This window comes from Grus americana, chromosome 14 (assembly GCF_028858705.1).
Source record: "Grus americana isolate bGruAme1 chromosome 14, bGruAme1.mat, whole genome shotgun sequence".
NCBI classification, from domain to species: Eukaryota; Metazoa; Chordata; class Aves; order Gruiformes; family Gruidae; genus Grus; species Grus americana.
The window spans coordinates 19,329,328-19,352,690 of record NC_072865.1 but is presented as its reverse complement, the minus strand read 5'-3'; the positions used below and the strand labels follow the sequence as shown (position 1 = coordinate 19,352,690).

The 23,363-nt window shown below is 42.2% G+C and overlaps 1 protein-coding gene across 3 annotated transcripts in view; it reads right to left on the bottom strand.

Annotated features, from left to right (window-relative positions):
• Positions 1 to 23,363, bottom strand: part of CTNNA1 (catenin alpha 1) — a 119,114-nt gene that overhangs the window by 32,649 nt on the left and 63,102 nt on the right. For all 3 annotated transcript variants that reach the window (XM_054841419.1, XM_054841418.1, XM_054841420.1), the window contains 3 exons: positions 15,627 to 15,707; positions 14,653 to 14,805; positions 828 to 920 (listed from right to left, as the gene is read on the bottom strand). In XM_054841419.1, coding sequence (XP_054697394.1) covers positions 828 to 920; positions 14,653 to 14,805; positions 15,627 to 15,707 — 327 coding nt within the window. The remainder of the gene's footprint in view (positions 1 to 827; positions 921 to 14,652; positions 14,806 to 15,626; positions 15,708 to 23,363) is intronic.

Genomic DNA, 23,363 nt, shown 5'->3' with positions numbered 1-23,363 from the left:
TGGAAAAACCTGAACAAATTCCATATAATCCTGAAACAATATTTCTTATTTTCATAAAATGCCATTTGACCTATTTTTTTGAGTATGTATTTTCCATTAGCTCCTCATTACCAACAGCAGCTTATCTGTATGTTTTAGATCTGAATTTCCCGTTGCTTTAAAAAATGTAAATTACAAGAATTGACAGAGCACTGTAGTCTTCAGGGGTTCATCCAAGTATCTAGTTGTTGACATTTAAAACGTCAGGGCTGTCAAAATGGAAGAGGATAGTCTAGTGCTTATGTAAACTTAATTTCCTTCTTTCCATTAAGAAGTTATTAATTAAAAGGTAGTCTCAGCCAGGTTCAAACTCTTCACATATAGCCAGCTTCCTCTGATCCTACTCTATTGAGATGATTTTTTTTTTTTTGGCATATTTATATTCTACTCAGGCAAAAAAATAATATATCTATAACTCATCCTACAGCATGCAGAAGAGCAGTGGTAGTATCTTCACAAGACATCTTCCCGCAACATGACTGTGCACAGCAAACCACTGAAGCTTCACCACTTTACTGTCTTGCAGGTTACTAGAATCCCCTGGCCAAATGAAATTAGAGCTGTTACGTAAAAAAACACCCATTCGTATCACTAATTACTTTGTCACGTATTTTAAAGTTTCTAAGTCTCGATGTCTATACTGCATTTCATTCTCTACATATATTAAGGAAAAAGTCAAGTTCTGCAGTAAGTCCGTACACAGCCACCAAGAGGGCAGGACACGTCCTAAGCAGGACCAGTTGCCCATCTTACGCAGGTTCATCTTATGTTCTTACGCTCTTCATTACCTGGGGACATAGGGCTTCAAGCTGGCTGGCTGACATGCGAACCAATTTCACACCTTCTTCGTTGTTCGAGATGGAACAGGCCAAGTTGGCAACCTGTGTCAGAGGTGGGAGAAAACAAAGCACAACTGTTAGAACTAGGTTTTGTTCCCTCTGTAGGAAACCTTTTACCAGTGACCAGTAACCCATCATGAAATACAAAGCATCCGCATTCGTTCAGTTCTGAGTTTGAAACCATTAATCAACATCTGTTCCTTCTCTAGCTGTTAAATCGTAACACAACAGATCATAAAACCAGTCACTCAAACAGGACAGACAGATCATTGTTACCACTGATTCAGTTAACTTCTCACCAGCAAAACATACAAGAGCATCACTGGCAGCACTTGAAGTTACAGTTAAAAAGCCTGTTCCCACTCGAGTGAGACAGCAGCAACCACAATTAAAAAAAACAATCCAGCTCCCATGCATCTGAGAATTACGTATTCCGATGTCCATAAGCGTAGGGATGCTCCCTTTTTCTTGAAAAATTTCTATATCCTACTGTGTGTCGACCCAAAACCACCTGGAGGCTCATCAAGCAATTCACCTATGCAAGCGGCGCAGTGGTGTTGCAAAGCTCGAGCTGTTTTGCTGGTGTTGCACGGAGCGCACCTCTGCGACAGGATACAGGTATTTGAATGCATTGGCTTAAACTACTCGATGCACTGCTTTATCTAGTCAAAGGCTGCAGCATCAGGCAGGCGTTCCTCCAGCCCTCCATTTATGCCACGATTCATCAAATAAAACCATTTGCTGGTACAGGTGATCTTGAAAATCCATCCAAAATTCTCTGAAATTTGAGTATCATCTTGTGATGCTAAAAACTTTACTCCAAAACCTTGACCTGTTGCACAGCAGCATCTTTAACTAGGTCATCTTGAAACAGAGGACCTTTTGTAAACACCGGCCTTTTAAGAGCACAGGGGAAGGGGACAGCACAGAAGTTTTTGGTAATTGAAGATACTCCTCATATCGGAGCTACTCTCAGGGGAAGGAAGTCTGAAGTAAGTTACATTTCTTAGTTGACAGGTGAATGACAAGCATGTTATTCTGAGCCATTTGAACACAGAAAGCTGTAAAAATAGCACAAAGTGAACTGAGATGAACACCAAGTACTGTCCGTTCAGAGACAGAGCAACCTGCAAAACCCCTCGGTAAGCATGCTGTAAAAGCATCCTCACAAGCCAGCAGATGCTCAGTAACACCAGTGAATCAGATTTCTCCATCTACTTTTCTCTATAAGCTGGGGAAGTTCCATTCTCCCTTTAATTAAACTATCCTGCACATTCGTACACAAGTCATTCTGAAGTCGTATCTGCAGCTTTCCCTCTCCCCAAACCATTCCCTTATGACAGATGTTCCCACACAGAATACATTACTGTCCCACAAACCATCAACCACATGCCAATGTATTTGAACAGTGTTTTTCATCAATCCCATTATTAATTTTGGGACCAAAAAGCACGTTCCCGTTGCAAAGCACACAGCCTCTTCCTCCCTCCAGCTCCAAGTCAAGTTACAAAGGATAAAAAGCAGTGCGCTGTCAAGAAGAGAGGTACATTTCCAACACCGAACGCCCAAGTAAATAGATGCAACAGCATACATTTGGATGAAAACAAACTGAAGTCGAGAGAGACTACGCAGCATCAACAAGACATAGAAAGCTCTGCCAGCTTTCAGGAATATTCGTGTCCTTCTCCACAACTTTCTTTTCCACTAGTCTTTGTAGACAAGACCTACATACCAAGAGGTGGAGTAGCAGTTAAGTCTTCGATCATTGCAAGGTCATGCAGTTTGCACCTAGCTTCCCAAGGCTCTTCCCTCCCTCCTTTCTGTTACCACATTTGCTGCAGTCTCCAGCTCAGTTCCTCTCCACACACCACCACCAAACAGCTCTACTCTCGATTTTATTTTGAGCATAGCTTTTTTTCTTTTGTCTCCTGTATATTTGCCATGTCTTAAATCCCTAGTTCACAGTGAGCTGTAGTATATTATGCTTTTGTTTAGAGGCTCAAAAAAAAAAATAATCAAGAGACAGTAAGATGTCATGATTTAAAAGTCAAATAAAGATTTTGCTGTTGTTTTAAGCACAGGTCATATTTTTGATACACACCAGTTTGCCAATATTTTTTATGGTCCATATTTTCATGTCATTTCTGCCTCCGCGGCAGCAGTTACAATCTCTAGGAGCTAGAAGAACACAAAGCTCTATTGAGTAGGGGCTGAATAAAAGCGACATTGAAGCACTACAAAATCAGCCTCTCCGATATCTGGAGATGTTGTGCTCTCTCTCAAGCCAAGTGTGATGAATCAAGCACACAGAAACCCCGCTCTGTCTGAATACAGAGAGGCAAAGAAGTTTATAATTGAGTGTCCCCGCCATGGTACGATGAAATTTTGCTTTTTTGCACAGTCATTTTTGAGCAGTCATTTTTCTTCTGAATACCTCACTGATGGCAATTCTTCTTTACAAATCGCCCGACTGGGACTGCCAACCTTTATGAAAGAAGCGTGTGTGCTTCCCTGACTGAGGGTCTTTGGCAGTTTAAGACAATCCGACTGTTGGCTGCCACATCCCATCCTACTGCTGCGTCTCCAAATCTCAACACTTCATTTCAGCATGCTCGTCCAAAAGAAAGCTATTCGCTTTGGCGGATTAGTTTCTTTGCCAGATTAACACACAAAATTCCCAGCAAACTATTTGCTGAACATGAGAGAGAAGCAGGGATGTGGCGGCAGCGGAGACAACTTCAAAATGCTGCGGACATGGTCCTAAATTCACAGCAATTGCTGCACCCACGGGCAGACTCCTTCAAACTATTGGAAAACACCCACAAACCTCTTTGAATTCAAAATTTAAGAAGTGCTATGTCAACTAATTCACCAGCTGTAAATGACATTACAATAAGGTATTTTAAATTGTCATTAAATTAATTACCAGGTGCTCTATAGTATGAATTCTAAAGCTGCATGTACTAGCTGAGGCGGATGGTTGTATGATTAAGAAATTTAATTTAAAGGTGTCTGAAAGAGCCCATCATCAATAACTCCTGTGAGATATTTGACAAATAGCTTCACACGCCCTGTCTGTAGGGAGCACAGGGTACTGCTGGCCAGTGATTTGACAGGCACGCATAATACATAGGATTTTGCGGCCAAGATGAAGATCAACTGCAGCCAAATTTGTTTTAAAGCACGCAGAGCGCTTGGAAATCATACATTTCTAAAGTAAAATAGAGCACCTCAAGCAAACAAAAATTCCCCTTAATCAAATGTAAATGAAATAGTTTCTCTGTGTCTCCAACAATGTAGCTGACTGACATAGTAAGTGGTCAGACTTGATTTAGAAAGAACACTTGTGCTCGAGAGCAAAATAGCAACTGAATTCCCGCTGCATTTGTTCATTCTTACCATTCAGTATCATCAAGCACCGCTGGCACAGGCAAAGGAGACAAAAAAAAATAATCGCAAATAATGTAATCGGCCATAATGAGCAATCTCTTGAAAAAAATTAAAAATACCTAGGGAATGAAGACAGACTAGAGGAGCCAGACTGACGCAGTTCAGAGATACCTCTTGCAGCACTGACAGACCAATTTAAAAGCATATTTTTGCTGCAATACCAAGGCGCTCTCAGTTCAGAGCACATACAACCACGTCCCAGAGACGTCTTCATGTATCCTAAAAGGCACGACGGACCCAAAGCAGCTGCTGATATTTCGATGAACGAGCTTAAATTTACCCCCGTGACAAAGGCACCGAGCACTCACGAGAAGCACAGAGATGCAGCCACTTCTACAAACTGAACTAATGAACCGGTGCCAAGTAAAGCTCAAAGCCGGACGAACTGAGCTGGGAAGTGGGTTTCAAGCACAGATCAGTTTTTGAAACTCAAATCTATTTGTGTTAACAATGACATCAGAGTACTGCAAGATGAGATGATGCCTTTGGAGGAGGCATTACTCACCTGGTTCCTTCTAGAGGTAGGCAACATCTCAGTGCAAAGGGTCAATCAGGGCTAATGTTATTAACAGGAAGGTATAATTCCAATATAAAAAAAATAAGTTGTGCCATCTGTCACAGAGTGATTCCATCACAAATTCTAGTTATTTTGATTCTTCAGAATTTACTAATTTTAAATCAGGAAAAATCTTGACATTTCTAAAGTGTTTTTTCCTCCATTAGTGACAATTTGTCAGCCTATGTTTGTGTTGTCAGCTGTTGCAGACAACTGCCTTCTCTGACAAAAGGCAGTTTGTACCTTTTTCACCCGAAATACATTTTTTTTTTTAACTTGAAATTTGTTCAGATAATGACTAAGGAGCCATGTCTTCCAGCAATTCAAAGACTATAGTAGCCTCAACTACACGAGCCTGGGGTCATCACTAAGCTTCTTAAATTACACTGTTGAAAATAATCAAGAAATATTGCTACAGCTCTGTACTTGTTAAACTTTCTCTTTGCATTGACATCCTAGCTTAGGTAGAGGGGTTACTCTACATAGAACTGTTTATTAAAGGATTGACAAATTGTTTTTTTAATAAGAGACAAAAAAATCCAAGAGAAACACAGAACTATAATCTCTAAGACATTGAATCGTCTTTTTCAAGGATTTCAAAGGCTGACAATGAAAGTTTGTATTAAAGTCTTTGCTTCGTGCACCCTGGATTGACTTCAGAGAAGCAACACCAAGTTTTTCCTCCTCGTTGACAGGTCATGTTTTTAGGCCAGCTTCTTCCGAAAGTCAAAATCCACAAAGCCCTCCTGCGTGGGTGCTGGATGCAACCATCCAGCAGTGGTGGCATCCAAAGAAGGGTTGTGATGTGTTTCTTGCTGCATAATTTAAAATTGTCAGAGCTGCCTCTGCCACACAGCATTGTTTTAAATAAGGATGATACATTGCTATGCAGGAGACAAACACACACTAATTGAATTCTAAGAGTCTGACTCCTCTCATTTGAAACTGCAGTTGTAAAAATAGCATCACAGAAGTAAGAGTTTTCAGATGGTCTTACCATTGAAAAAACTTAACTTTTTCAATTTAACATTAACTGGTAGCCTCTCATAACTGATGCTCACAAACCCTTATGCAAAAATAACAAAACCTACTCATTTATACACAGACACTTTCGGACTTTCAACACAGAAAGAAAGCTTTTCAAAGGTGTTCCTGGCATTTTAACTTCTGATTAAACTTCAAAACTTCAGCTTCTTGTTGTTCTGTTTTTTGCTTTTCATTTACAATTTCTCTGGGAATGCAAATTCCCACTTTTAAGTAGCTTAAAATCACTCATTTTAAAAGTAAAAAAAAAAAAAAAAAAAGAGTGGACAGCCAGCCATTCAACATTTTCCGCTTGAGGACCTGCTAAAGAAAAGCGTATCTGATATTCTCACAAAACTCAGATACAGCACATCTAATTTCTTCCTTCCCCATATTAAGAAAACAGTCCAGATTCACTTCATGACGGTTAAAGCCCATGAAATTAATTTATCGACAGAAACAATTGTTCTGGCAAAACTAAGTGGCAACTAAGGACTCTCAGAAGAGATGTGGCAATTATGTAATTTCCATGCCCCTTAAAAGCCTTTTTTTTTTATTATTCAATAAGTCCATACATTTATTTATTCACTCATACACTACAATATTTAAGATGAATGTGAGCATTTTAATGTCCATCCTACTAGGTACTGCATGAGGGAGAAGTCTGCATTACAGCTGTAATCCTATAAACTCACTAGTTTTGCAGAAGCACAGCTAATTATGAATTATGCAAAACAGTTTCACTTCTTTAATGCGTGGCGGGATGGCAGGAGGACTTTGGTTCAAGTCCGTAGGGACTCCGGAGCAAGTCACTGGGAGTCATGTTGTAACTACTCTGTGATTTTATATGACTTCAGTAGTTGCAAGTGGCTGCAGCTCCGCAGACGGTACCTTGCAAGAGCTTGTTGTGGGCAACAGAATCCCAATGTATTAATTTAAAATAGTGGAAGTCTTTAAATAAAAGAAGCCACATGCAGAAAAACTCCGGAGGTAAAGCACCAAGGGGAATAATGGACGAAAATTGAGATAACTGCTATTTCCAGAGCTCTGCAACCTCACGCAGAAGATGAGAGCAATTTTAATTTCAAGTCTAGTTATAAACACATGGAGGGAAACTTTCAGCTAGATGGAACGACACTGGCAAGCAAAATGTTTTCTTTTTTGATTCTAAATTTTTAGACAATGAGAAATAGGGGTTTTTTTATTTCAACAGGCTGGCAACTGATTGAAAGATGAAGGGGATCAGAGACAGTATTTCTGCTCCCTATAATACTGAGGCAATTGCTTCATATTTTCATGGGTAACCACCTTCCTTTTGGGATCGATTCTCAAAACTTGCACCTTACAAGTTGTGTTTGCGTGTCTAAAAATCCAGTTAAAGACTACAGCTTTGTGTTTGGCTCTCAACCCAAACAAGCTGTCTCCAGCTACCTGGTGCCGTTCTAGGTACAGCTGCCCATGAAAGCTCTGTTCGCTGCTGGTGAGCTCCCTCCATACCCAGAGGAAACGTCTTTTTCCAACAGAGTACAACCCCACGTGTTGTCAAGGTTTCTCAAGAAGGGAAATTTTCCACACAGTTGGGCAAAACCAGAGCTTGTGCATCACGGCAACCCGAACTGGGCTCCATTAACTGAGCAGCAAGGGAGAGCACTTCTCTCTCTTGCCAACAGAAAGATTTCTCAATCAAAGAGGGGGAAGAGGTGTTTGAAGGGAACTAATACATTTATAGCATAAAACACAGTCATGTAGTAAAGTGCTAGCAGTACAGGAATACCGTCATTCCCAGACTGGGAGATTATCCTTTCTATAGACCTGACTTTAGAGAGCAGAGCTGGTAAAGAAATACCAGTGTGCTACGTGGGCACCGTGCCCCTCGGAGGCGCAGCTGTAGCAGCAGATGTAACTATTGGCACGGGAACCATTCCTTCCTCAGACAAACAAGCTAAAGTGATAAAATGTTGTTATAAGCACAAAACACATTAGTTACACAAGTCGATCTGAGCTACCATGACAGAAATCACACTGCTGGTACGTAATGTAGATCTGATCTTAAGCTAAAACTTTCAAAGCGAATCCTCATCTTAGATGCTTCTTAGCAACACAAATTATTTTCTTTAAAATACAAGTGTTTCCAGTAGTAATAGTTGGATAGTACCTGAATAATTATCCAAAAAAGCCTCTATGTTTATCAAAGTAGAAATCATAATTCTTTCCTATCTCATTTTGCTTATCGCTCAGAGCGTGCTGCATTGTGATCTTACTAAAGGCTTCCAACTTGGTGCCTGTTATCGGCTGTTTAAACCAGTTTTTGGCAATTCAGAAAACTGTTCATGGCAAGTTTAATGGTAATAAGTACATTATGCTCTTAAGAAGGCAACAAAATAGTAAGAGGAATGAGCCTTACACAGACTTTGGGCAACTCCTTGATGACACTACATGACTAGTATTCCAATATTGCTACTGACTAAGATGATGAAAATCCAGACATGCATCGAGGCTTTTAGTTATATATCAAGAATTATAACATTTATGCTACATCTATAAAAACTGTACCCAAAAAACTACTTAAAAATGCTGTTGGAATTAACACTCAAATATCTGGAAAATAAAAGAGGCCAGGACTCTATAGCTTTTCACCTGCCTCTGAAGCCATCATGGCAACAGCATCTCTGCTCAACTGTGCTTGTACCTCCTGACCTCTTTTACAGATTTCCCCTTCCCCAAATGCTTCTGCTTCCAAAGGAAAAAGGAACCAAGTAAGTACAGGGCTGTTTCTATTGGGGTAAAAGGACATTAACACAGTTGTCCAAACCCTAACCTCACTCACTTCCCACTTCAACACCCTTCACATCTCCCTTGGCCCAACTGTTTGAAGACCAAGCCCCACACTCTCAGTGACTGCCCCTATGGAAAAGGTATGGCAGAAACCCCTCTCCTCCATGTAGCAGCAGCTAACCGGGATGATTTTCAAATAGAAGAATGTCTCCAAACACCCCAATTGCTGTCCAGATATGTGAGGGTTCAAATTCATCTTCAATCGCTTCCCCTCTCCCATCAGTTTCACCGTCAGATTACTGATAACCTTGCTTCTCCCATGGGCACTTACAATGAAATCTGGATAGAAAGATTATTCTGAAGTCTCTTATTCCTCTTCCAACATGCCTTTTAATCTGTACTAGCATTCTATGAACCCTTTCATACATAATTTGGTGTAGCATTAGAAGATTAGCCTCAAAAAAAACCTTACAAGAACAAAAGTTATCCTATTAAAAGGTCACTTGCCTTTATTTATGCATGATCCATTAAATTTGTATATCCAGTTTTGTTGGAAAATGGAAGAACTTTTTTCTGCTGAGGCTTTCCTACTTTACTGATTATGAATGTAAGGAAAGCATGTTCTACAAGTAGAATTTGATTTATTTATGAATTAGTTGACTAATAAAATGAACTTACAAGGAACGTGCATCAATTCTTAAAAAGTATCAGACTTTGGAGTGCACATTAGAGTTATACTGGTCATCTACTGAAGACATTTGTTTTAAATTGCTGCCAAGGTTATCTATAGACAAATTATGGAAAATGTGCTTGGTCTTGAGACATTTTGCTCTCCATTTTAAAATGGGAAATTATTCTCAAGTTGGACTAACACTCTGCCTCACTTCTCTGGACATTTCTCTTGTAATACAGAGTTACCTTCAAAATAAAAGCAAGTAAGAAACAAACTTGAGTTTGCAGATTTTTCTCCCTGTAAATTAGCTTACTGAACAGGAAAGATAGGTGCTCAGATACCACAGTGATCACTGATAATGACCCTAGCTTGGAAAATGCTGTGCTTTGAGAGATTAATATATGCAAAGATTCAGAAAAGCTTTTCAAGTCAATATTTGATTTGGGTGTCAAGAGCTCTGCTTGTTTGCACTTTTTACGAAAGATACATCATCTCTGTCTTCCAGTACTGATACATACCTCTGGTGGCAAACATGAAAAAAAAGAGTATTTAAAGAAGGAGCAAAGCTCGTCCACTCCCCTCCAAAGATGATCGTTTTATAAACTTTGGAAATCAGGTAGCTAATAGACACACAAGGAATAATCTTGTGAGACCAGATTTATTTCTGGATCTGCTGGATACTTCCATTCCATGCTTCGTTTTTAATAAACGTATAATGTGCACAAACCACTAAGCACATACCTCGATCAGACAGGGAACTAGCTCTGCCCAGGTTAGTTACATCTCCTGAGCAGAAGATAAGCAAGTCTCAGTTTTTCAAAACCTTTGCTGTGTCTGAAATCTAAAAGCTAGTTATTATTTTAAACCCAAGCTGTGTTTTACTCACTTTAGATTTTTTTTAAAAAGCTTTTCACATGTAAAAAACCTGCAGCTGTTAAGCTCTCTGAAGAATATATAGGCTACAAGTACGGGCAAATCAGGATAAATTGCAATAAAAATCTTGCAGCGTGCAAGGCTTTGGGCTTTTGGAGAGTGGTGTTTTTAGACGGAGGTCTGAAGAATTGCTCTAGGACATCAGGCTAGACAGTTAGGGCAACAGAAGGGGAAAATGTCAGTGCGAGAGGCTACGGATAGCTTATGGAGTTGCAAGTGCCCAAATGTGATTCTTTCCAAGCAAATAAATTTGCAGTCTGCATCTGTTCATGGGTTTTCACTGAAGATGAGAAAATCATCTCTCCATATGCAAGATACAACCCAGTGCATTAAAAAAAGGCACAGAGCAGTCTTTTCAGATAAATTAAAGCAACTGGAAAAATATTGATGCTTATGAAACATCATTGAGAGCTTTTGCCTCCTAGGTCTTACCAAAGTTTCTCTGACGAAGAGACATAAAAATAAAATTTAAGTTGAGAAAAAACATTTGACACAGGGGTACTGGGTTCCAGAATAAGATTATTCACTGTTTTTAAGAAATTACAAACTCTCCCTTTCCAAAATATTCTTCAGCAAGCAAACAGCTACTGCAAGCTTTTAACCCAGACTCTGTCCTCATCCACCTTTTAACAACCTAATTTCTTAAAGGTCTGAAAAACTTTTCCGTTAAAACTACGCAGTACAAAACTGTGACAGACAACCTAATTTTTTATTTTTCTAAAGCACTCAATAGCATAGCAAAAGTTTCTTCTTAACATTTATGGCTTTTTCACTTTTCAGAGAATAGCCAGAACTGCCACTGCAGTGACTATGGGGAGCGGTACAAAGGCAACTTGTGCATAAGCACACTTCAAAGTCTGGGATGAACAAAAAGTCAGCGTGGTGCTAAGTGACATCATTAAAAATGAGCCCCAAGTTGCAGGACAGCCTAGTTTCTTCCAGGGAGGAGCATTAAATCTAAGGATGCCAATGCCAAGCTGCCTTTCCTCAAGAGCAAAGTTAGAGGTCAGAGAGCCAAGGCTACTTTGCCCAGCATCGTAAACGTTAAGTATTTACAATCTGTAAATTAGGAAGACTTTCATAGTTCACAGATGAATTTAACTTTTTCTTACACTGGTTCCCAAAATGCCGTCTCTTCTCTTCTTCTTGTGCGCTGCATTTAAATTGGCTTCTCAATTCCTGAATTAAACTCCTTTAACAAGATTCAGGCAGAGTGCTAGCTAGTTAATGGACTGTTAGTACAGAGCAATTTTGAAAGCTATCTTTGAAACCTATTATTCAACTGAGACAAGTCTCATTTTATTATTTTACTGTTACTCAGTTTTCAAAAGGCAGGATAAGGGGGTCAGTATTTCACTATGTGAGAAAAATGAGAAGGAAGCCCTTTGGGACACAGCTTTGGTATGGTTTCTCTAGAAGATACAGAGCCAGTAGGCAAATCTGATTTTTGTGGTTATTGCACCTTTTGGTCAAATTTGGCTGCCTGGACTTCAGGAACCACAAAGCAGACAATGCGCTGCTGCCAAGAAGGGAATATTTCAAACTCAAATTACCCAAATCACATGCTTGCATCTCTTTACAGCAACTCGGAGGGCCCACAAACAGCTCCGTGCTGCAGGAGCAAGAACTCCCCATGCTAAGCCAGGGCAGAACCAGCACTGCCACTCCTCCTGTCTAGCCAAAACCTGCAGCAGTTTAGTGTCAAAAATACATATATATCACAGTCCCCTCTAGTGGCTGGTTGACCAGGAGAGCAGCACTGACTCTTCCAGGTCACAGGACAAAGGGGTACTAAATCCAAGGTGTAAAACTCCTCACTAATTCAGAGGGGGATCTGCTGAGTTACCTCGTGCAGAGCAGGTCTCAATGTGCGTTTCTTCCCATCCTTAGCATGAAAGGAAAGGACACATTCTCATCTCCATCTCAAACACAGGAGCCTGTCAATCACGGCATGATACACAACACAGCTCCATTCTGCACTGCAGCTGTTTTGTCACGTTTGATGTCTTGAGTCACTCAGCGGCATTTCTGAGGGTAGTTACGACAAACTCCCTGGCACACTTATCTTCCACTGAAAAGAGGTAGAAGCAATCACTTCTCATCTCACCAAGTGGAACATCTTCTGCTCAGCTCTTACACAATCTTTTATTGTTTCTCTGGGTACCTGCAGTCAAGTTTTCTGCCTGAGAGCAGAATCATACGGGAACTTGCAAACATCCTTCTCCATTCTGGCAGAGACACACCGAGACATTGCAAGTGCAACCCGCTCCGACCTGCCTTCCTTCACAGTAAATTTGACATCGCATAAGAGTCTGCAGTGGCTCTCTATCCCCTTGAGACAAGGGCTCTGCAGGAGTTATTCCCCTTCTGTTGAAGCTAAGCATATAGATTAATCCATCTACATTCACAGAAGAGGTTTATAAGCCATCTAGATCATGCTACTCCATAGTTATAGTTACATTTTAGACAGCAAAAGCAATAAACAAGCCTTCAAAAAAGTTGTTGCAGCAGCGTATCATTTCAGCAGAACCTTTTGATGCCAGTCAGAAATATTGTTTAATACATACTTTCAGGGGAATAGTCTTTCTTGAAAGACAGACTGTTTGGCTGACTAGAGGTTCTGTAAAACTCATTTGCAGCTTGGCATTTTCACACAAGGTAAGGTCAGTAAAAACCGCTCTCACATGCCAGTGAAGACAGCCACCCATTGCTTTTCAGACAGCCCATGGATTCTGAAGGAGTGGGGAGTAAGGGCTCACCCAGCAACAGCAGGAGGGAAGCTTGTGGCCAGAGCAGCGCGATTACTCCTTTGTAATTATGCCGATAAACCTGGTGCGTGGACACCACATGTCCACTGAAGAGGTGGCAGAGATATGGCAGAATAGGCGCTGCTAGTGTTATGCCAGTCAACTTCTGTAAACAAGTTCTAAAAATAATTTTCTAGATAAATTAGGCTTGCAACATGAAGAAGGGAGGTTTTAGACAAGACCTGCTTCAAAGTAGTCCCACTACTGCACACGGAACAGCCGTATCCTGCTCCCAGGGCAGGGCACAGCAGCACCATCTTCCGCCTGCTGTTCTGTCAAACAATGTTAGTTACTTAAAATTCAGAATAAAATAACCTGGAAGTTATATGAAGATGGCATTTACACTGAAATGCAGCAGGCCAAAAGCGAAGAATGGATACCTTTGAAAAATTAAAGATTTGCGTTGCTGAGACAGCAACTCTGAAGAGCTGGACTAGCTTGACGCACCCCAGACTATGGGGCAGTTGCTCACCGCATTCAGAGCCCGTAAGGCTTTAAAAAAAGTGAGAAAAAAAATATATTGAGCAAGAGTCAGAAACTAGTTCTACTGATGGTCGATAAGTCTTATTCTTGAGTAATTTACATCTGTCAAGTTGCGTGAAAGTATTCCCGAGGAGCCTAGGAGCCACGTGCACTCAATTATCAAACACTGTGATACTGAGAGAGCAGAAACACACGAGCCAGGATCTGACTGTTCCTGGGCAGCTGCTGAGTTCAGCACACGCGCCAGCTGATGCCTCAGCGCACGCCCAAGCGCACAGGAGGAGTTTTTGAAGTTTATTCCTGGTGGCACGTTTCTTGAACAATACCCATAGATGTCTGCTCCTTGCCATTTAGCATCGACAGGCACAAAACTCTCATGCGAAAACAACGGCAAGAGGACAAGGTTCCCAGGGGATGAACTGATGTTGCTCTTTGCAAATGCACTACCTGTTGGAAAACTAATGACATTTAATGCATTTTCGTTAAGACGGGTCAGTCCCATTTAAGATGATCTTCCCACAGATTAGCTTTAGTCTTGAGTAACACCAGTCTGAGCGCCTTTGGGGTTTTATTAGAAAAAGGTGGCAGGGATCAGGTTTGTCATTATTGTTTTTTGTTTGTCTGTTGTTTGCTCTTTACATGCACGCAAGCAGGTTTTCATTCTAAAAGTCTTCACATGAAAGGTCTGTTTATATTCACTGGTATTTTACTGAAAAAAGCCTACAGACTTCAAGCAATGGGTCAAATTGTGCAGCCCGACAGTCATGCCACAGTCTCCCTTACTCTGTATCGCCATCTCCAATTAACAAAGCAAGTAAAGGTAACAGCACAATATGCTCACATTGTATAGTATCTAAAACTGCACGGGCTATGTAAGAGCAGCTGCTCCCATTTGATAAGCTTACATTTTTAATTATTTAAATATTAAATTGTGTTTAAATTCATTAAAATAAAATTAAAAAGCAGATTTATTACAGAATTTGCCATTTGTTCAACAGGATTGAAAAATGTGTTTTGCCTAGTCTTGCCTTAATTTCGCTAGCGATAATTTAATTTTAATTTGTACCATCTTACCTCAATCAATTTGTTGGCATGTTCACGGAAAACCTGGGCATATTCTTTAACTTCTTTTTCATTCCCATTCTTGGCAGCTTCAATCAATACTAAAAGCGGAACATTTGTTTCCAGAAAAGAGTCTGATACATGGTCCATAACAGCTTTGCGGAGCTAAAATAAAAATAAAAGAATGAGTTATTTTTCAGTAGTGTTCCACTGCTGTTTTCCTTTTACTGTATGAATACGTAAAGCTTAAGTACTTTTGCCGTTGATCCTTTTTCCTTTGTGCGACCAAGGCTTTCCCTGCACTAAGTCTTGTCTATACACTTTTTGCTTCAATTTAAATTAAATCTCCTTAAAAAAAATGGATTAGTTATATAAGTGCAAGTCACCAGTTTGGCCACAAATATTGATTTAGCAGCTCATATTGGTTTTGTCTGAGTAAATTTGCTGCTTTCCCTCAGCTGATTAAACAACATGCTGATTTAACTTTTTTATTTTTCTACTAGAATAAAAATATTTTTCAAACTTGATCCATATTCACATTTACTTAAAAAGGGGAATATATTGCTTTAAAAGCCAAACAGACAAAGGACTGATGTTACATAAATGCAGTCCTCAAAGAAAATAAGCTCTCTGAGATGAATACCAGCAGAATTATAAAACATACCTGATTATGTTCAAAATCCATAAAATTTGAGTTGGTTTTCAGGGGGTTGGTTTGCTTGCTTGCTTTTAGTGTGTGTTAAATCTTTGTTGCCACAAGGATGATTAAGAATCCAACACCTTTGTTACACAGTTAACAGAGGATTACATTTCCACACCACACTTCCCTGTGAACCGGGCACTGGAAGCTTCGAGCTTTTAATTCACTAAATACAAGCAGGCAAGCCCACTGGAAACAAATCAACAGATAACCTATTTCCAAGAGGGCAAACATGCAGGAATGCACTTGTTTGTCTGAACAAGTATCAACTTTGTATATTAATTACCTGTCTGCGCAAGTCTCTGGTCTTTTTGGTCATTTTATCAATTGCAGAGTTCAGTGCATCACTTCTTTCTTTGCGTCCAGCCTGAAAAACAAGAGACAGAGGTAAACGGGTATTCAGGGTCTCAAAGTAGAACCAGCATTACTCATTTCAAGTATACTGTCAGCTTCTTTACTTTTTTTTGGTAGGTGATTATGCACACTAGCAGTAAGGTCTCCACCTCCCCAATAAAGCGCTCTCCTCCTGGCTGGTATGAGCAGTACAGGAACATCTGACATCTCAAGATTTTACCATTAACACTCCAGCTTTCTTTCAGAAAAGGACGGTTTCATAAATCTAGACGCCTTTTTGCTCCTCATCAGCCAGAGACCATATTCAATCTCAGAGTTTTTGATTTCCCTTTTCCTCCAGCTCAACCACCCCACAGCTGGCACTGCATCGAGCCCAGACCAGCCCCGCTTCAAGCCTCAAGCTTCCACAGCCTCGGCTGTTGAGATCGCCCAAGGCCAGGGGACCGCACACAAACATCTCGCACGCCGTTCAACCCGCAGGTACGAGCACCGTGCGAGCGGTCCACGGGGCCGCGCATCCAATACAACGGTGCTCCCCTGCGCACCCTCGTACCCAGCTATCACAGAAGACTGCCCTTGAGCAGTCAGTCGAAAGCCAAAAATCAATTATCTTAAAAGGTAAAATCCTTCGAAAACTTTTGTCGGGGATGAAATCCAACATTTCAAGTGAGTATCCAGGCCCACCCGCCGAGAGCTGGATTTCACCAAGGTTCGACACAGCGAGATTTGCAGTAGCCCCGTTGTTAAGGGGAGGGCAAGGGGCCACGAAGCAGTGGCACCTTCTGGCTTTTTAAGCAGACGCTGGGTCAAAAATACCCCAATTTGATACAAATTAGGAGTGTTAGAAAAAACAACAGTGGCATTCTGGTTTTGCTGAGAGTTTTCTCTGTATAATATAGTTTTTATTAGAGTTTTAAAACACACTTTATGCAACTGCAATCCAATTTCTGAAGTTCTAAGCCACGATCAATATAATTATCCTGTTGAGAAGAAAAACCATTTAGCATCACTAAAGCGAGGGTATGCCAGTTATCAATTCTCCAGATGACAGGCTGGTTTGAAATACCTGGATGGGCAGCCTTGAATCTAAAACACGGAGTCCACTCTACAGCAGAAATAAAAATTAAACAAAATCGGGGGGGAAAAATTAGGATGTTGTAAAGTCATTATAGTTTAATGAATTATTGAAGATTTGTCACCTCCCTGATCAAGTAATTTGATTCTCATCAGAAAAGGTAACTGAAAAGTGACTGAAATTAAAACGAGGAGCTTGTCTGACTATGCCACAGCCTTCAGCAGACCCAGCATTGGCCCATTCTTCACTCCACATTCAAGTATCAAAGCTGAAATCTCTAAATAAAGTGAAGATTAATGCGATGTATTTATTGAATAGTTTACTGTTCCCACGCTTGGCAGACACGAAAACCAAAACACAGTTAGGCTAAAGTCCCCGCTCAGACACGATCGCTCTGTCCCAAGCCGCAGCTCCAGGCACGCTGGCAGCGGTGGGTGCTGCCTGCACCCCAAGAAGGGCAGCGCGCGATTCACCCAAAAACAGGCAGTGCACAAACTAAAAGTCTGCTTTGAGACATAAACCTGCCATTGCAGCGCTCATGCTTTCTGCTGCTTTCACACCATTTTACCTATTGCAATGTGACCATTTTGCCGAACCCACGGCACCCCCTTGTACACATGGGCTGTTTTTTCCAGGAATATCTTTAGATCTAAGATATATATTCATCTATTTTGTAGAAAGCCAAACATTCAGCTGTTCCGAGAAGTGCCATTTTACTTCTCCCTGGGTGCCCCTACATTACCATTTTAACGCAAAGCAGGAGCACGCTTTTGAAACGAGTCCACCCATCGCTTCCACTTTGCCATCCCTGGCTTCACAGCCCAGAACAGCCTTGGCGCACAAGGACCAGATGCCTTTCAGATGAGAGGGAAGCCAAGAGATGGTTTCCACTAATGGACATTCGGTTCATGAGATCAGACCACAGCCAGTCCTATGTAAAATGCCCTGAAAAGCAGGCAATGCATACATTAGAGCCTAAGCGGCACCAATTTCGTACTGCTGATCCGCTCCTATTAAGCCGCACCACGTACTTGCACAAAGAGCTGTATAATCTAAACCCATTAGATTTTAGCAAGGCAGCTCCAGTTTATTTCCACCTTGTTGGCATTCAGAATTTTTAGCACAGAAGCTCGTCAAAAGTATTACCAGAATTTCCTTCTGAAGGTTGCAACATAAAACACCCTGCTAATTTAGCTGCGGTAATTTAGCAGTTTATCACATATAGCTACTAACCCGGCTTCTTCGTTCGGGCTGGTGCAGCAGGGCAGAACAGGACAAACACGATGGATGCCCATCGACGGACGTGGCTACAGAAACCCTGTTGTCATTAACATCTTAAATCATCACAGCCAACTCTACCCCAGAGGTCCTGGCCCAGAGAAAAGGATGACAAGTTTTGCCCATCTGAAGTTTCTTGACCTTTTTTGCATGAAATTAAATTTAAACCACTAACCGTGGGACCAATTGCACCCCATTAGGTCCAAGTGGAGGCAGGTAGTGGGACAGTGTCTGCTGGAGCATATGAAGAGCTGTACAGCCAGCAGCTGCACGAACCCTCCAGGGCATGTAAAAACACCGAAGATCATCCCTGAGCACAACAGTCACTTTGTCCAGGCCCCCACACATCTAAGCCCCGTGAATTTTACCCACTGGTTCCACCCTACAGCTCAACAAGTCCTGTTCGAGTTAGTGTCTCTCTCTCAAGTAATAAATTGTGTTTTAAAGGCTCCAAGTGACAGTTTAACCACCTCTGGTTAATTTGTTCCAGTAACCAACTACCCTTACTATAAAAAAAAAAAAAAAAAAAGAAAAAAAAATTGGTCCTTGTTTAGAGTCCAAACTTTCACTGAGGAGCCAAATAATGACCTGGCAGCACAAGAGATCCCAGCTATCAGCTTCTCTTATGCATAGGATTAGAAGGTCTCACAATAGTGAAACCTGAATATTCAGAGTCCTAATAGGATTTTTAGATACTCAACATAAAACTCTGCTGAGGGAATCACAAGCTCTGCAGTCAGTAAGCAGCTAATAGATTCAGTAGATTTAATAGGGTCATGTTGACCATGTCAGTCATTTTACAGTATGATACCACAGCTCTGTCCAGTATCACGGATAATAAGTTTAGCCACAGTGCAAATTTGCTTTAAATTAAATCAGATCTTTATCAAAGAGGCTAGAATTGGTGTTAAAAATTGCTCGTTTCCCCCACTCTCCGTAATCTCTGCTCTTCCATCATCTTTGCTACCCTGCTTGGAAAGCAATACAAGCAGTCACTGTCGCATCCTTGCTGTTCCAGCTCACACAGCTATCCCCACCAGGGTTTGGTTTTAATCGCTTAAAGCAAAGAAAGGGGATTTGTATACAGGGGGGCAAGTGGAATCACCATCTCTGTCACAAAGCATTCCCTTTGTGGGCCTGCCACCTGAATTAAAGAAAAAAAACCAAAGTGAATCAAGTTTTTCCTACAGCTACTGGTGTTAAAATCTAACCCCAACTGATTTATAAGGGTAACAGAGCACAGTGGTGGGGGTGCATGAATGCTGTCTTAAAGCCACCAGGATGGTATTACAATGAGGTACTCAGAAAACCATCTTTTTATAGCTAAATATCAAAACCTTTCATTCAATCTCAATGGTTCATCATCAGTTTAGGTTAAGCTAAGACCACAGAGCTGCTGAGAGAAATGTGCCTCCTGCGCAGCGCACCCACTCCAGCAGAGCCCAGCACCCCTCCTCCCCAGATCAGCACCCAGATGTGAGCCAGCTGTGCCAGCACTGTGCAACCAAGAGCTACTGCTGCCCTGCCTGCCACCCAGCACACAATTACCTAAAAAAACCCCAAACAGATGGTTTGCAGAGAGGTTTCTGTTTCAGGTAATCTGTGAATTGTCTTCTGAGCTGTTTGTACAACAGGCAGCATCGTGGCTAATGATGGTAATTTAATAAGTGAAAAAGGAGCGTTTGGCATACCTTCCTCTGGGCAGGCAGTGACAGAGGAAGTTGTGCGTCAGCGTGCCACTGCTGAGCCGTGCTTCATGGGGAGGCAGGAGATTTAGTGCTCAGATTCAGTTTGTCACATGCTTCATTTTTGCCTTGACACCTAGCCTAATTGCATGCCTACGAAGGATAACCATCCATATCCCTCCATTACCATATTAGGGCTGCAAACAAGTTCCAGATATAATAGTGCTGATTCAAGACCAGGAAGGGCAAGCAGCAAAGTATGACACACATGAATTTCAGCAGTGTTCTCATATCCGAGGTCTGCTGTTGAGGAAGCAGGACTATACACCGTTTTCTTGCAGGAAGAAGTCTCCCACGGTGAGCCCACAGCTCACCAAAGCACGGGGGCTGCACGGCATCGACTAGGAGTCAGCAAGAACCTGAATCAGAACAAAGACGCCTGGGCTCCCCCTCCCACGCAGCCTGCCGTGCCGCTACCACCCCAATGTCCCTCCCCAGTGCCAGGCTGCAGCCACGGTGGCCCCCCCATGCAGAGGGGAAGCCCGGCTCCCGCAGTCGTGCAAGGGCAAAGAGCGATCAAAATGTGCAACCAGTGCCTGGTGCAGAGAGCCGCCAGACAGGGAGGGGACAGTCACCACGCCTAGCCACAGCAGACGTGTGTCCTTTGCTCCCAGGAGGACAGTGACACCCAACCCATGGTGCCCTGTCTCACCCCTCCCATCACCCTTGCCCAAAGGAGTTCTGGGGCTAGGCTGAGGAGCTGGGCACGTCCATTGACGATGCATCACCTTTTTTTCCTCTGTCCACTTCTTGGGGCTCACCGCTAACCCAGCGCCACAGTAGCACATCCAAGTGACAGTACGTGCATGGTGACGCCACAGCCACACGTCTGTGCTCGTCTCCTTCACCTCACAGCCTTACTCGCACAGCACAAAGGCGCGCGCTCAGCAAAAAAGCAGCAAATAGTCCTGTGACCCCCAACGTGCTAACATCCGGCAAAAATTAACGCAATCGTCTCTTTAGGCAGAAAGGTGAGCTGTCTGTTCGCATGGTGTCACGCGCATGGATTCAAAACCCGGGTGCCCCAGCCTCACCTGCAGCTCTGGGGCTTGCCGTCCTCCAAGCCCACAGCACCAAAAAGTCACGCAGCCCACATCTACATCAAGTAAAATTAGCTTGCTTGTTGTTCTTAATCCACTAGGAAGGCTTCCACAAGATGTCAGCCTAACTAAATGACAACGCTAGCCTCAGGGTGCAATTCTACTTTTCCAGCGCGCGCGTTTAGCGGGAAAACCAGTTCTTTTGCTGCTGGAGGAGCGCGGTAAGGGAGACGCCCCTGAGAGGGTCATTTGGTCCTAGCAAGCTTATTCCCGAGGCAGACATGCCATCTTCCCTCTCCATGTTGGACGTGATGATTTAGGCCATTACTCGGAAGCGCCCTTTCTGGCAGAAGTTCCCAGATGGCACTCGTACGTGGTTTTCCTCAGCATGCAAGCAAGCTTTCAGTCTCGGGAGAAATGCAATCGCGTGAGTTTTGCGGGCAGCTGGAGTTTATTCCCAGCCTATTCCACCTCGACACCCCAGGCAGCTCCCAAGGAACAATGTGAATATAAAGAGAATCAGATGCACGCTTTCTGTATTATTTGTTATTTCATGACAAGTGCACACAAAACCACGTTTCGCTAAGAAAAGCGCCCATAAAGTTCGCATTAACAGTTTCCCAAACAGGAAACTCGCTGGCAAGGTGCTAAATAGCCCTTGTTTGGTTACGGGCCAAAGAACGGAGAGTTTTAGAAAGGAAGCAACTTACCGTGTTTGAACATTAACTCTTAACTCTGCCAAATTACACAATCTTAATGTGAGAGGAACCTACCAACAGATACTGATGCAAAAAAGGAAAACGTTTCCAAAAGACACCTAAATTCAGCCACCTGGTAATAGCAGAAAGAGGTAGCACAGGAGAGGAGTAACATTTGACCTTACAGCTGTTGTCATTTTATTAATTACAGCCTTTGGAATGTTGTTTGTAAATGTTGTGTTATCGAATTTGAATGTTATTTAAATTCAAATCAACCCTTCAAATCAGGATTTTGCACCAGAGGAGCTGCGATGGGAAGCACGAGCACAGGTACTTCAGCTCCACCAGACAGCTGGCAACTGACAGCTAGGGCTGGATTTCAGCTTCTCTCCTTCTACAGTGAACATTAAATGTGAAGAAACTCTTTAAATAGGTTTATGGCATTTATTTGCATGTATTTATTTCACTCTAGAGCAAATGTGGAGATATTTATTGAGGCTGAGCAATTTAAGAAATGTACCTAGCATTTCCTGATTTGCGTTATCATTAGTTACTGTCCTGATGGGTTGGGGGTGGGTTTTTTTGTTTTGCTTTGGGTTTTGGATGGGTTTGAGGGTTTCTTTTTTTTGTTTGTTTTTAAAGAGTTCACCTTCTCCATCCCTTTACTTAGCACGTCCCTTCAGTCTGCTCTGGATAGGACAGCCCACCACAGAAAGGTACCACCGCAGTCAGTGTTACAGTCATGACACAGGGCAGAGAACGGAGAAGCAGGCAGAAAACAGCAAGTCTTAGTTTAAATAAGTACCTGTAAGGAACCAAAGCTTCACAACAAAGATACTTTCTTTTAGAATCTTCTTTTGACACAATTCATCATCTTCCTCCATCAGCACGGGAAGTTTGTTATTCCCAGCTCATCCCATATCTTGAGGTTGTGATACCTCGCTGCTACAGAGCAAACATTTTCAAGTGCCTTCTACTACATTATTGCTTTATCTCTCAAGGTGAAAATAAAAAAGCTTATTCAAGTTCCTCAGAGTGGGAAGCTAACACTCCTCTGGCTCATCCACATCGAGTCAAGGCCAGAGCAGTTGCTCCAAAGGCTTTCCTGCACATGCACGCAAAAATCCTAAAACCATAAAAAACATAAATCAAGTCTGTTCATTTACCTTTCAGCACCAGCTGTCCTGGAGGAGAGTTTGCTCCAGTTGAAAGGGCAATGAACTTTTAAAACAAGCAGCCATGACAGCACATTTGCCACCTCCACGCTGTGCGGGCACGCTCTGGCCAGAGACCGGCTCGGCTGTGACAGCACAGACGGCTTTGCAGGGTCACCGTTTCTGCAAATGCAAATTTCTGAAACTCTAAAACACACGAGATAAACGGACCTACCCCATAGCGAGATGCTAATGGGAGTAATGTCCCCCCTTTCACGGGGGGGCTTATGACACCAGAATGTAATCGGTGACTGCAAGGGAGCCCTCAAACTGCCTTGAGCCCCGACGGTGAATGCCAACGTCACGACTTCTTCCCCTGCACTCCAGTTCCCAGGAAAAAGCAAGCACAAAAGCCACCGTTTGGGGGGAAAAAATAGATTTTCTAGTTTCGTAACTGCATGCTGTCAAGCTGGATTCCAATTAAATTTTCCCTGTGCCCTAACGCAAGCTTTGCTTTTTCCAGAAATTTCTCATGGCTTGAAACGTTAGCTCCTGTCCTTTGCTCCCGCGCTGCGTGCTGTACTTTCTGACACACTGCTTCATCTAAACGACTGTTCTCTCCCGTTACCACTTTTACAGGGACCACAGTCGCACACAGTTGTTACGTGTAGCTTTAAGC